The 12,583-nt window shown below is 42.2% G+C and overlaps 1 protein-coding gene across 1 annotated transcript in view; it reads right to left on the bottom strand.

The window, feature by feature from the left end:
* Positions 1-7,857, bottom strand: part of Mis18bp1 (MIS18 binding protein 1) — a 34,958-nt gene extending 27,101 nt beyond the window's left edge. Inside the window, exons 1-3 of the mRNA XM_057782894.1 lie at positions 7,733-7,857; positions 2,973-3,595; positions 767-1,215 (exon numbers count right to left, since the gene is read on the bottom strand). Of these exons, the coding sequence (XP_057638877.1) occupies positions 767-1,215; positions 2,973-3,504 (981 nt within the window). The 5' untranslated portion in view covers positions 3,505-3,595; positions 7,733-7,857. The remainder of the gene's footprint in view (positions 1-766; positions 1,216-2,972; positions 3,596-7,732) is intronic.
* Positions 7,858-12,583: the final 4,726 nt, after the last annotated feature.

The raw sequence follows: 12,583 nt of genomic DNA, 5'->3' as shown, positions 1-12,583 counted from the left end.
AAGATAGAATTAAATACCATCTCAATTTGATACTCACTATCATCTACTTAAAAGTTAATAGACATACTTTTAACAGTTGGGAATTTTACATTGTCCTTTTCCTTTTTTCAGTGCTGGAAGATTAAGCCTGGGGTTTATACATGGTTTTATTTTTTTCTTGAACTGATATTACATTTCCTTAAAAAAATTCATCTTAATGTAACATAATTTAATGCTTTAAATTTTTTAATTACTCATCCCATATAACTTTTTATCAGGAAAATTCTCAATTCTATTTTTTTTTATTTTTTAAAAAAGATTTATTTATTTATTATGTATTCAGTGTTCTATGCATGTACACCTGCATGCCATAAGAGGGCACCAGGTCTCATTATAGATGGTTGTAAGCTACCATGCTGGGAATTGAACTCAGGACCTCTGGAAGAACAACAAGTGCTTCTAACTTCTGAGCCCTTTGTCCAGTCTGAAAATTCTCAACTCTTTAGCTGTTAAAATTCCTTTCTTTTTCAAATGTTGTTAATAATACCTCAAAAGTCATAAGAATAGAAGTAGTAGCAATGTCAGCATTCATATCTTACAGTAAGTAAATAGTTGAAATTTACAACTATTAACAGAGAAGACAAGAATTAATGACTGAGTTACCTTACTTTCAGCCCATTCACATTTTCACTAGGCTCATAGTTGAATAAAATGAGAAACTATAACGAGGGTTTAGATAAGGGGACAATTAAAACAGAAATAAGCAGTGCCTTAAATGTCTTCCTACCTGGTATTTTTTAACTTCACTTGCAACAGCTTCAAGCTTTGTAACCTTTCTTTGAGACAGGTCAGGTATTTTTAGATTAAGTCTTGGACTTGCAAGTATGATTTCACATGTATTTTCCATGGAATGACGAGTCGTTCCTCTAGAACTCGATTTTTTATTTTGTTCTAAAATATCCTCTTTTGCAGTCCCTTCTGTTGACACATCACTCCCAGAAGTCATCAAGGGGCTATGATCCCGAATAGGAACACAGTCAGAACTCACAGTCTTAATGCCTGTATTTCCAAGCTTTTCATAAGTAGAATTAACAGTGTCCTTTTTGGACACAGTGGCTTTAACAGTTTTCTCTTTTGAATGAAGAACTTGTCTAGCAAACTGAGCTCTAGTTAATGCCTTGCTTGAGATGTTTGAAGCTTTAACACTTTCTTGTTCTCGATTCAGAATTGGAAGCTCTGTCAAAAATACAAAAAACAAAATTTATAGAAACATCCTATGGAAAAAAGTTGTTTTAAACTATTTATATTAAAAATTGAGATTAGGAATGCCCCTATCCCCCATGCTCAATGTAAGTGTCTCTAGTTTTTGTTTTGTTTTTCTTCCCAAAACAGGGTTTCTCTGTCTAACATTCCTGGCTGTCCTGGAACTTGCCCTGTAGTCTAGGCTTGCCTCAGAGATCAGCCTGCCTCTGCCTCCTAAATGCTGAGATTAAAGGTGTGCTCCACCACCACCCAGCCTGTTTTTTTTTTTTTTAGAAAGACAGGGTCTTTCTATGTAGGTCTGATTATACTTACTATGTAGGCCAGGCTAGCACCAAACCTACCTCTGAGGTCTGAGATTAAAAGCATGCATCACCACCCACTTATTACAAGTGATGGTTCAGAGTTCTTACTGCCCACTGGTAACTATCTAGAACATTTAACAATAGTTCGAAGTAACTGAAAAAAAAAAAAAGAAGAAGCTGAGTGGAGGTGACTCAAACCTTTAATCTCAGCACTCAGGAGGTAGAGGCAGGTGGATCTCTGTGAGTTTGAGGCCATAGACTTACCTCTCTTAGGCCTGGTAGCAATACCTGCAATTTAGCACTTAAAAGACTAAGGTAAGAGCCGGGCGGTGGTGGCGCAGGCCTTTAATCCCAGCACTCGGGAGGCAGAGGCAGGCGGATCTCTGTGAGTTCGAGGCCAACCTGGTCTACAAGAGCTAGTTCCAGGACAGACTCCAAAAAACCACAGAGAAACCCTGTCTCAAAAAACCAAAAAAAAAAAAAAAAAAAAAAAAAAGACTAAGGTAAGAATCTCTCAAGTTCAGGTTGGCCTGGGTTCCACAGCAAGACCTTATCAAAAACAAAACTTTCACAAGGCTAGTGACAGTGTTTACATAAAGTAGGTGAGGCTTCAGACTTAATCCCCAGGGGAAGGGAGGGAGGTTTCCATTTTTCCCTTCTCTGTTTTTCTAGACCACGCTATCAAATCAACAATTATTCCTATCATAACACATACTCTTTCTTTCCCTTCCTCCACCCCCCCCCCACCTCTCTCTCTAGACAGGTTTCTCTTGGGCTCATTTTCCTCAGTGACTTTCTTATCTATAATGCCCCCTTCACTCAGGATGCACTAAACTCGTTAGTCCCTAAATTTAGGTAGTTGTTCTGATAGGCATCTATTACCTCACAAACCTGTGCACCTAAAATCTCATCTTCTCATTGAAGCTTATTCTGACTATAGCACAGCTTTCACTCATACCCATTGTCTTTTACTACACCTTTCAATGTTTTCTGAGACAAAGTTTCATTATATAGCTCAGTAGTCCAAGATAGTCCACTATATAGCCCGATAATCCAGGCTAGTACTAAACAACACAAAGCAATGCTCCTTACACCCTCTTCAGTGCTGGAATTTGCCACTGTGCCTGGCTCCTTTTCTCCCCCATGTTTTTTCTCTTCTATTGTACCAAAAAAAATTACTTTTAAAGTTAGAATGAGAGAAGCAGATCTGTGAGTTCGAGGCCAGCCTGGTCTACAAGAGCTAGTTCCAGGACAGCCAGGACTGTTATACAGAGAAACCGTGTCTCAAAACACAAAAAAAAAGTTCTCCAGAATGTGAGCAGACATTTTGGTACTCTCTTCATTATGCTATCCCAAGAACTTAAAAGTGTTTAATACATTAAACAGTAAAAAAGACATTGTTTTAAATCCACACGAAATTAAACTAACCTCCTAATGAAGTATTATTGGATTGGGATGATTTTTCTTTTTCCTCACAGAGGTAGGTTTGTTGCAACTGAATTTTCTTATCTCTGTTAGAAGTGAAGACTTTCTTATGTTCACACTGTGGTGGTCCCAACATGCTACTGCTGCTTGATGCTTGTTCTTTGTCATGCTGTATTTTTTCTTTCATTCTTTGAAAGATTTTTCTTGGTGTTTCATAGTTCATTTCGTTTCTTAATCCATCCACATTGCACTTTATAACACTGATATCAGGATAGCTGTTTGAAAGGGTAGCCTCTGTTAGCATGGTGGAGTGACATTTCTTTTTATTGTTGGAAGTTGCCATTTCTAATAACTGATTCTTATTATGACCATTCAGTTTTAGAGAGGACTTCCGATATTTCGCCAATTCTTTTACAGGAGTAAGTGTGTTTGAAGGAATGTTGTCAATAAAGACTGCGTCTTCAGGCATATTTTTTCTTTGAGATTTCCCAGAAGACAAATGAATTCCTGAATTGTTCAAATATGTTATGTTCATCTTGATAAGGCAGTGGCAACAAAATTCTTCTCATGGAAAAGTCAATGAATACAAATTTCCAGGCAGAACTTCAACAGGAGTCCAGAGAAACCTGTAATAAAATCAACTTTTTATATTGTCTGGTAATTCTTAAATACACTGATTTTCTGTAACAAAATTATACCATTAAAAAAGTTTAATTGGTTCTTATCAACACTGGATAATTTATAACTCACAAATCAGACTAATCGTTAATGTTTTTATTAAATTACAATTTTCATCATTTTTTCAAGAGAAAAGCAGTTTAGCATTTAAAACTGCCTACTTACAAAAAAAAAGGAAAAAAAGGCACCATTCAACAAATAACTTAGTTAATATCCCCAAGTTCTGACTTAAAAATATCAAATATCTGTTTTTGAAATTTACCTGACAGCTATGGGACTGTGTTTCTTTAAGGGATTTTAGAGCCACCCAGGAAGAGGTTCCCTGTCCATTTTTGATTCTGATGCTAGAAAACAAACTCAGGACCTTGAGCATACTCTACAAGCTTTCCACTGCAGCAGTGAAATGCATTCAAACACCAAGTCTCCAAGATTCCAATCCAGTATTTGCATAAAAAGGGAATGACATCTGCATTAGGGACTACATAAAGATACAAAAAATAAATTAACTAGCCAGGCACCGGTGGTGGTGGTGGTGGCACATGCCTTTAATCCCAGCACGAGGGGTGGGGGGGCAAGCGGGGCAGAGGCAGGCAGATCTTTGTGAGTTCAAGGCCAACCTGGTCCACAAGAGCTAGTTCCTGAAGAGGCTCCCAAGCTACAGAGAAACCTTGTCTCAAAAAAACAAAAAAACAAACAAAAAAAAAGTTAACTGATACTTCCCTTTATGCACTTTACAATTTTCAGGCAGCAGCGACAATGCCTCTAATGAATACTGATAGACCCATGTCATATAAATAATCTGGCTCTATCATATTTTAGAATATTTAAATTGTAAGATTTTTAGTTAAAAACTTTTAATAAAGGAAGAATTTTAATTTATCATTCTTTAAGTGTACTACTATTTAGAATTTTTAGAAAAATTATTTAAATATTTATGGTCTTAAACTTATTTTTTCTTTCTTTTTTCGAACACATTCTTGCTTTATAGTCCAGGCTGGCACCAACCTTGAGCTCTCCCTGCCCTCGTCATCTTGGTACAGGAATTTTTTTTTTTAAGATTTATTTATTTATTATGTATACAACATTCTCCCTCGATGTATGCCCGCACGCCAGAGGAGGGCGCCAGATCTCAGCACAGATGGTTGTGAGCCACCATGTGGTTGCTGGGAATTGAACTCAGGACCTCTGGAAGAGCAGCCAGTGCTCTTAACCTCTGAGCCATCTCTCCAGTCCCCTTGGTACAGGAATTACAAGCACTTATTACCACACCTGGCTTTCTTCTTACATGGAAATTGTATGTTCCATAAATAGAAATAAAAATTCCAAGTGTAGAACTATGCATTGTGGTAATACTTGGAAAATTAATATTTCAATCCTAGGTACCTGGAACTTACTAGTCAAGACTTACAGCATCTCTTACTACTGAATTTATTCTATTAACTTTTTACATCATCTAAATGGCAAAGAGCTATCATGGGAAATACCAATACATATGAGGCATGGTGGTGCATACACCATATCCTAGCACTCGGAAGGCTCAAACAAAACAGAAACTTCAAGGCCAGCCTGGGCTATGAAACCTTGTCTCTAAAAGTAATTACTAAAGCAATTAGATCAAAGGATATCATTCTTTTTCTCAAAAAGTGAATAAGCAACTTGAAAATTCATATACAAAAAAATCCCACTTTATCTAACAATTTATTATAAGGAGAGAATAGAGAAGTATTTTTTTTTCTTTATTTTCTTCCTGTTTTTGTTGTTTTTGAGGGAGTGTTTCTCTGCGTGTCTGGAACTTGTTCTGTAGAACAAGCCAGCCTCAAACTCAGATTCTGCCTTCTAGGGCTTGGGACTAAAGGTCTGCACCACCACACCTTGCTAGTCAAAGTATTTTCAACAGCTGACAAATCTATCTTGTAAGTCTGGCCCGGTGACAGAAAAGCCATTGTAATTTTCTCACAAATGTTTGCTCAACAACTATGAATTAATATGCTTTATTCATTAATGTATCTATTTTAGCATTGCTAGAGATTGAACCTAGGGCCTCAGGCATGCTAGGCATATAACCACGGAGCTACAGCCCTAGTGGGGTTAGTAATATCCACTAACAATACCAGTGAACAGACACTCTCAGGCACTCGGGAGGCAGAGGCAGGCGGATCTCTGTGAGTTCGAGGCCAGCCTGGTCTACAAGAGCTAGTTCCAGGACAGGAACCAAAAGCTATGGAGAAACCCTGTGTCGAAAAATCAAAAAAAAAAAAAAAAAAAAAAAAAAAAAAAAAGACACTCTCAGAAAGAAAAACCGGATAGACTGTAGAGCCGCAGGGGAAACTGGCAGAGTCAAGGTGACCTAACCTCATCATCTGCCTGATGAACGGCCTCAAATAAAAATTGCAAGTAAGCTGAAAACAAGCCCAATCTATACCAACAAAAAGAGATTTCCAGGACGGATAAAAGTTGGCCTGAAACACAGGCTCAAAGTCCTAGCTAAATATTTACACAGCAGAAGGATCTTAAGTCCCAGGCCTCAAAGGGGGTTACAGAGTCAGGTCAACAACAGATCCTAAACTTTTCCAAAAAAAAAAGGGTAAAGCAGGAGGCTACAGGGCTACAAGGCAGTGACAGATGCTAGCAGCCTGCCTGGCCTGGAGGGCGCTAGGTTCAAACACTTAACCTGCAGTAACAATGAGCAAACCACAAGTCAAGGTGACGGTAAGCTGATTTGTGCACCTTGAAACAGTGGTGGCAAAAAGAAAACAACGCCACCCGGAAGTTCAGAAGCAGGTCCAGGACAGGGCAGATATGCTAATGGTCCCCAAGATGCTACTGACCTGCTAGTGAATCAAGCCCAAGCTCGAGCCCTAAGAGAGCTAGCTCCACGCGCACACTTCCTCACCACAAGAGATTCCCCAGTAGACCCCTGCAGTAGCACTTCTGCCCAAACTGTTGCCGCTTGAGGAGATGTCTGTTTAATTTTTATATTAGCACGATATCAAAAGAAATGTTTGTGTGGATAAAACGAGCGTATTCGAAAGACAAATCTTGCAGGGACATCCTAACTGGCAGGGCCGTGCTGTCCCCGTGACAGCACTTTTATAAAACTCAATTCTATGTACCCAACTACAAAAACGACTTTTGTCGGGCGGTGGTGGCGCACGCCTTTAATCCCAGCACTTGGGAGGCAGAGGCAGGCGGATCTCTGTGAGTTCGAGACCAGCCTGGTCTACAAGAGCTAGTTCCAGGACAGGCTCCAAAACCACAGAGAAACCCTGTCTCGAAAAACCAACAAAAACCAAAACAAAACAAAACAAAAAAAAAACCAAAAACGACTTTAAATTTTTCCAGCATTATAGCCACGTTTTAAAGAAAAAAAAAATCGAAGGCATGGGCTTAGGAGAATAAACACTCAAGAAACCCGTAAAACAACAACAACAACAACAATAGGTCGGCCCTGAAAACACACACACACTTAACATTACAGGGACTCCGCAGGTTACATCTAGGGATATAAAAGTACATACATATACGTATGCAACTGTGACTGGCGAAAAAGGAACTACTTAATTTCAAAGAGAGTAGGGAGGTGCATAAAGGAGGGTTGGGGGGGAAGAAGGGGAAGGGAGAAATGCAATTAAAATAAAAACCTCAAAAATACAAACAAGCGGGGGTGGGGGGTGGCGAAGCGCGCTTTTATCCCAGGACCCGGGAAGGCAGAGGCAGGCAGGTCTCTGAGTTCAAGGTCAGGCTGGTCCACTGAGTGAGTTCCAGGACAGCCAGGGCTACAGAGAAACCCCGTCCCGGAACAAAACAACGACCACCAGTGCACCTGACGCAAGCAGTCCTATGCTTTAGGAGCAGGATGAGGGGCTTCCCGTCCTCGGTTTTTCTCACGTCTACGCCTGCAGCAAGCACGGGATTTAATGCTAAGTCAGCACAAGCGGCCCGCAGACGACGAGACGGCCTCCCGGCTACTCCTGCGTTTCGAACCCACGTCCACGGCAGCGAGGGCGGCGTGCGGCTGTGCGAACCCTGCGTGATCGTGGCCTCGGCGGGGGCGGGAGGGGACGGCGGGGACCCAGCCGACCTACCTGGGCGAAGGCAGCAGCACCAGGCCGTGGCGACCGCTCGGCCCCGAGCCCAGGGAGGAAGCCCCGGCAGGGGCGACACGCGTGACCGCAGGGCCACGGACGCGTGCGAGCTACGCTGCCCTGCGGGGCTCGCTTCCGCGCCACAGACAGCAGCAGCGCTGGAATTCAAATCCGAGAGCCCGCCCCCCGGCGCCCGGGATTGGCGCGCTCGGGAGTGACGTCAGCGAGCGTCTTCCGTGCCTCCAGGATCCCGAGGCGCACGCCGGCGTCGCCCGGACTGGGCGGTGTGAGCGGACCGCGAGTGGCCCGGGCGGCGCCGGGTGACACGTGCAGTTTGTTTCTCTCCACAGAGGGAGGCCACCCAGGAGCGCTCGCCCCACCTCCCGTGATGCTCTACGTGGGAAAGGCCGGCGACTGTTGAAGCCTGAGTTCTCTCAGAGCGGCGGAGTTGACTAAGTTTGACCCTTCCCGGCCACACTCGTGAGGCTGGGGCTGCGCTCGCCGAGGGGAGCTTTCCTTCTCCCTCAAGTCCGCTTCTGAGGAGAAAAGACGCTTAGTGATTTTGAAGGAGTTTCTCTTTCAATTCACCATCCAGGTTTTGTTTTTTGTTTTTCCCAGAAAAAAAATTGTTCCCCCGAAGTAGACTGAATATAAAGTTATATTCGCATTTTAGCGTTTAATTTGAATTATCCCGGCTGGAAATGTAATTCTCTTTCAAAGAATCTCAGCACCGTGGGGGAATAAAACACTTTTCTCAGTGGACGTCGGTGGCACTGCGTTTCGTGGCCCGGGTCCCTCAAGTGCGCCTTACCAGTTGGAAGCCTGTTCCTCCAACGCTGGAAGGCTGAGGCAGGAGGATGAAGAATTGGAAGGCAGCCTACAATACACAGCGTTTCACTGTCCTAATGTGGGGAGAAGGGGGAGCAGGAACACAGGGGTAAGCCGGGACGATAAGGTAGCTCTGTTCCCAATGGCTTATTCGATTTTTTTGAAGATTTCTTTTTCTTTTTGAATTCTTGCATATAGGTATGTGTACCAAGTGCCCATGAAAATCAGAAAAAAGTGTTGACTGCCCTGGAACTGGCGTTACAGATGGCTGTGAGCCACCACGTCAGTGTTGGAAATTGAACTCAAGTCCTGCAGGAGCAGCCGGCGCTCTTAACCAGTGAACCAGTTTTCCAGCCAGAGGGTTTTTCCTTGTCTTCTGTCTGATTTTGGAACTCATGGATGAGGGTAGGACTCTGCCCCTGATCAGTGCCCTGGGGCGGTGGCTCTCAACCTGCCTGATGCCAAGACCCTTTAACATAGTTTCTCATATAATGGTGACTTCCAACCATAAAATTGTTTTCCTTGCTACTTCTTAGCTGTAATTTTGCTATCTGTGTTACCTGATGGTCTCAGGTCACCCCTGTGAAAGGGTCATTTGTCCCTAGAGGTCACGGCCCACAGGTTGAGAACCGCTGCTCTAGAAGTTAGGGGAAAGAATAGGGCCTTAAATAAGGTCATAGACAGCCAGTCCTTAAGCCTGCATCACTGTTATTTTAATATTACTATCTGCATGAGGGGCTGGAGGTGGCTCAGGTGCCCTCTTCTGGCCGGCAGGGATACATGCAGGCAGAACACTGTAAACGTAACAAATAAATAAATCTTAAAAATACAAACAAACAAAGCCACCTGCACCTGAAAGGAAAAGTGACTGCCTGCAGACTCCACAGCAAAGAGCAGTTATTCTCAGCTGCCAGAGGCTTTCCTCAGGCTCCAGGATAAGGGGCTCCTTTGTTCTCCAAGCTTTCTGAACTCAAATGGCCTTTTTCCTTCTTTCCTCCCTCTTTCTCTGGGCAACTGCTAAGATTTACATTTGCTTACCCTGAGGTGTCTTTCTTTTAAAGCCTAATGAAAATTGTCCTTGAAAGATTGTATTATTTCCCGCTTCCCTTCCTCTCCTTCAAACCTTCCCATACACCTCCCCTTCCTTGCTCTCTTACAAGTGGCCTCCTTTCCAATAATTGTTATTACAAGTATACATGTATGTATGTGTGTGTTGAAGAGTCCAAGAATAAGAAAATAAGCCGGGCGGTGGTGGCGCACGCCTTTAATCCCAGCACTCGGGAGGCAGAGGCAGGCGGATTTCTGCGAGTTCGAGGCCAGCCTGGTATACAAGAGCTAGTTCCAGGACAGGAACCAAAAGCTATGGAGAAATCAAAAAAAAAAAAAGAATAAGAATAAAAGTGTAAATTCCAGAAGTAAAAATGTAGAAATAAAGAAATGTAAAGTTCTTTTTTTTTTTTTTTTTTTTTTGGTTTTTCGAGACAGGCTTTCTCTGTAGCTTTGGAGCCTGTCCTGGAACTCCCTTTGTAGACCAGGCTGGCCTCAAACTCACAGAGATCCGCCTGCCTCTGCCGCCCGAGTGCTGGGATTAAAGGCGTGCGCCACCACCGCCCGGCCTGTAAAGTTCTTTTTTTTTTAATGTTTATATATTATGTGTACAGCATTCCTTCCATGTGTGCCCACAAGCCAGGAGGGGGCGCCAGGTCTCATTACAGATGGCTGTGAGCCACCATGTGGTTGCTGGGAATTGAACTCAGGACCTCTGAAAGAGCAGTCCGTGCTCTTGACCACTGAGCCATCTCTCCAGTCCCAGAAATGTAAAGTTCTAAGTCTAGGAGAATGAGAACAGACTGTCAGCAGCTTTCTCAGCAGATCAAGGCTCAGCCATTCACAGTGAGCTATTTTCTCGGATGCTTGGGAAGCCTCCATCAGCCTAGGTCTTTTCATTTTACAACTGGCTGTTTTATTTAATAGGCCAGAGTTTCTCCTTACAAATTGAGAGTAGTGTCCTGGCCATCTCTGATAAACAACAGATGTGAACTGAGTTAACCTTTAGGAGACAGAGATATGTGACCTCTGGGTTAGGCACTATCTCTGTTATGGAAAACGGGCACCACCAAAGGGGAGGCATGGGACACCAGTATACACTGCCTGGAGGTACTAGGACAGACAGTGGACAAAGGCACAAACACCATCGAACTCCTATAATGGAGTTCTCCTATAATGGAGGTTGTAAAGTATGGCAGTCACTGTCTGAGTTTTACCTTGAGATAGTGTGAAAAGCTTTCTGCTATCTCCTACATTCTCAGCCTAAGAACCAAGGAATTCTAATTTGTTAGCCTTCTAGTATTACTAGAAGTCCCTTTTCTGACTATTGGTAAAGACATGTGCTTTCTTGCAGTTAGTGACTTTTGCTGTAATCTACTCTGAAACATATTTCATGATAGCTGCCTAGTTACCCATTGACATTAAAACTCACTCCCGTCCTCAGGGTCAGGGTAAGATTGTAGACATTCCTTTGTTCAGAGCTAATGCTTGGTGCCCTAACTATAAAAGATGGGTTCAGAAACCGTCCTTTGGCACAGACTTACAAATACCATCTCTGGCTGTGGTCTCAGCTAGCTGATAAGCTTCCGTGCCCCGGAGTGGTTTTTTTTTATTTTTATTTTTTATTTTTAAGTTTGTCTCTGGTTTTCCTAGGATCTGGATTCTTGAATAAAGTTTGCTTCTGGTTTATTAAGCTTGGTGGTGTTCTCATCTTTGCACGACCCCCCTGGACCCAACAGTGTGAATATACATAGACATTTCTAAATGCAACCTGTTCAGAGTAGTTTTGATTTGTATTTCAGGATGTTAAACACTTTTTTAATTTTAAAAATTTATCTATTATGTATACAGTGTTCTGCCTACTCTCCAGAAGAGAACACTAGATCTTATTATAGGTGGTATGAGCCACCATATGGAATTTGAACTTGGGACCTCTGGAAGAGCAGCCAGTGCTCTGAACCTCTGAGCCATCTCTCCAGCCCTGAACTTCTGTTTCTCGGCTATTTGAGTTTCCTCTTTTGAGAATTCTCTGTTTAAACCTGTACCTTTGTTTGTTTGATTGGTTGTTTTGTTTGTTTGTTTATTCAAGACAGGGTTTCCTGTGTAGCCCAGGCTGTTCTGGAACTTGCTCTGTAGACCAGGCTGGCTTCGAACTCACAGAGATCTGCCTGCCACTGCCTTCCGAGTGCTGGAATTAAAGCCTGGTTTCATCATGTTTCTATTTTATGAAGTGGTATGAGGAGAGGTAGCATTAACTTTTCTTTGACAGTCTGGTAGAATGCTTCACTAAAGCCATCTGGCCCTGGGCTTTGTTGGTGGTGGTGGGAGCCTTTTAGTTATTGCTTATATTCACTAGAGGTTATGGATCTGTTAAAATTGCTTACCTTTATTTAACCTTATTAAGTGGTATTTATCTGGAAAATTATATTTTACAGTATGCTGGAGTACAGATTTTTAAAGTACGTATGTCCTTACAATTCTCTGGATTTCCTCATGTCTATTGTTATGTCCCCCTTTCAATTTCTAGTTTTGTTAATTTGTATATTCTCTCGCCACCTTTTAGTTAAGTTTGGGTGAGAGTTTGTCAGTCTTATAGATTTTCTCAAAGAAACAGCTCTGTTTTATTGATTCTTAGGTCCATTTGGTTTATACCATCAGTGAGTTGCAACATTTCTGTTTAGTTTTTGTCTGGATGACCTGTCTGTTGGTAAAAGTGTGTTATTGTAGCCTCCCACTGTCAGTGTGTGAGAGGCAATAGGTGATTTAAGCTGTAGTGGTATTTCTTTTACAAACGTGGGTGCCCTTGCTTTTGGTACACTGAATTGAAATACCCTCGTGGTGAATTTTTTTCTTGATGAGTATGCAGTGTCCTTTGCTATGTTTTTCTGATTCGTTTTGGGTTGAAGTCTGTTTTGTCAGATGTTAGACAAATGGCTATAAAAACTTGCTTGTTACATCCATTTTCTTGGAATATTC

This window comes from Chionomys nivalis, chromosome 10 (genome assembly GCF_950005125.1).
Source record: "Chionomys nivalis chromosome 10, mChiNiv1.1, whole genome shotgun sequence".
Classification (NCBI taxonomy): Eukaryota; Metazoa; Chordata; class Mammalia; order Rodentia; family Cricetidae; genus Chionomys; species Chionomys nivalis.
The sequence above is the reverse complement of the archived record's forward strand: the minus strand, read 5'-3'. Positions and strand labels throughout refer to the sequence as shown.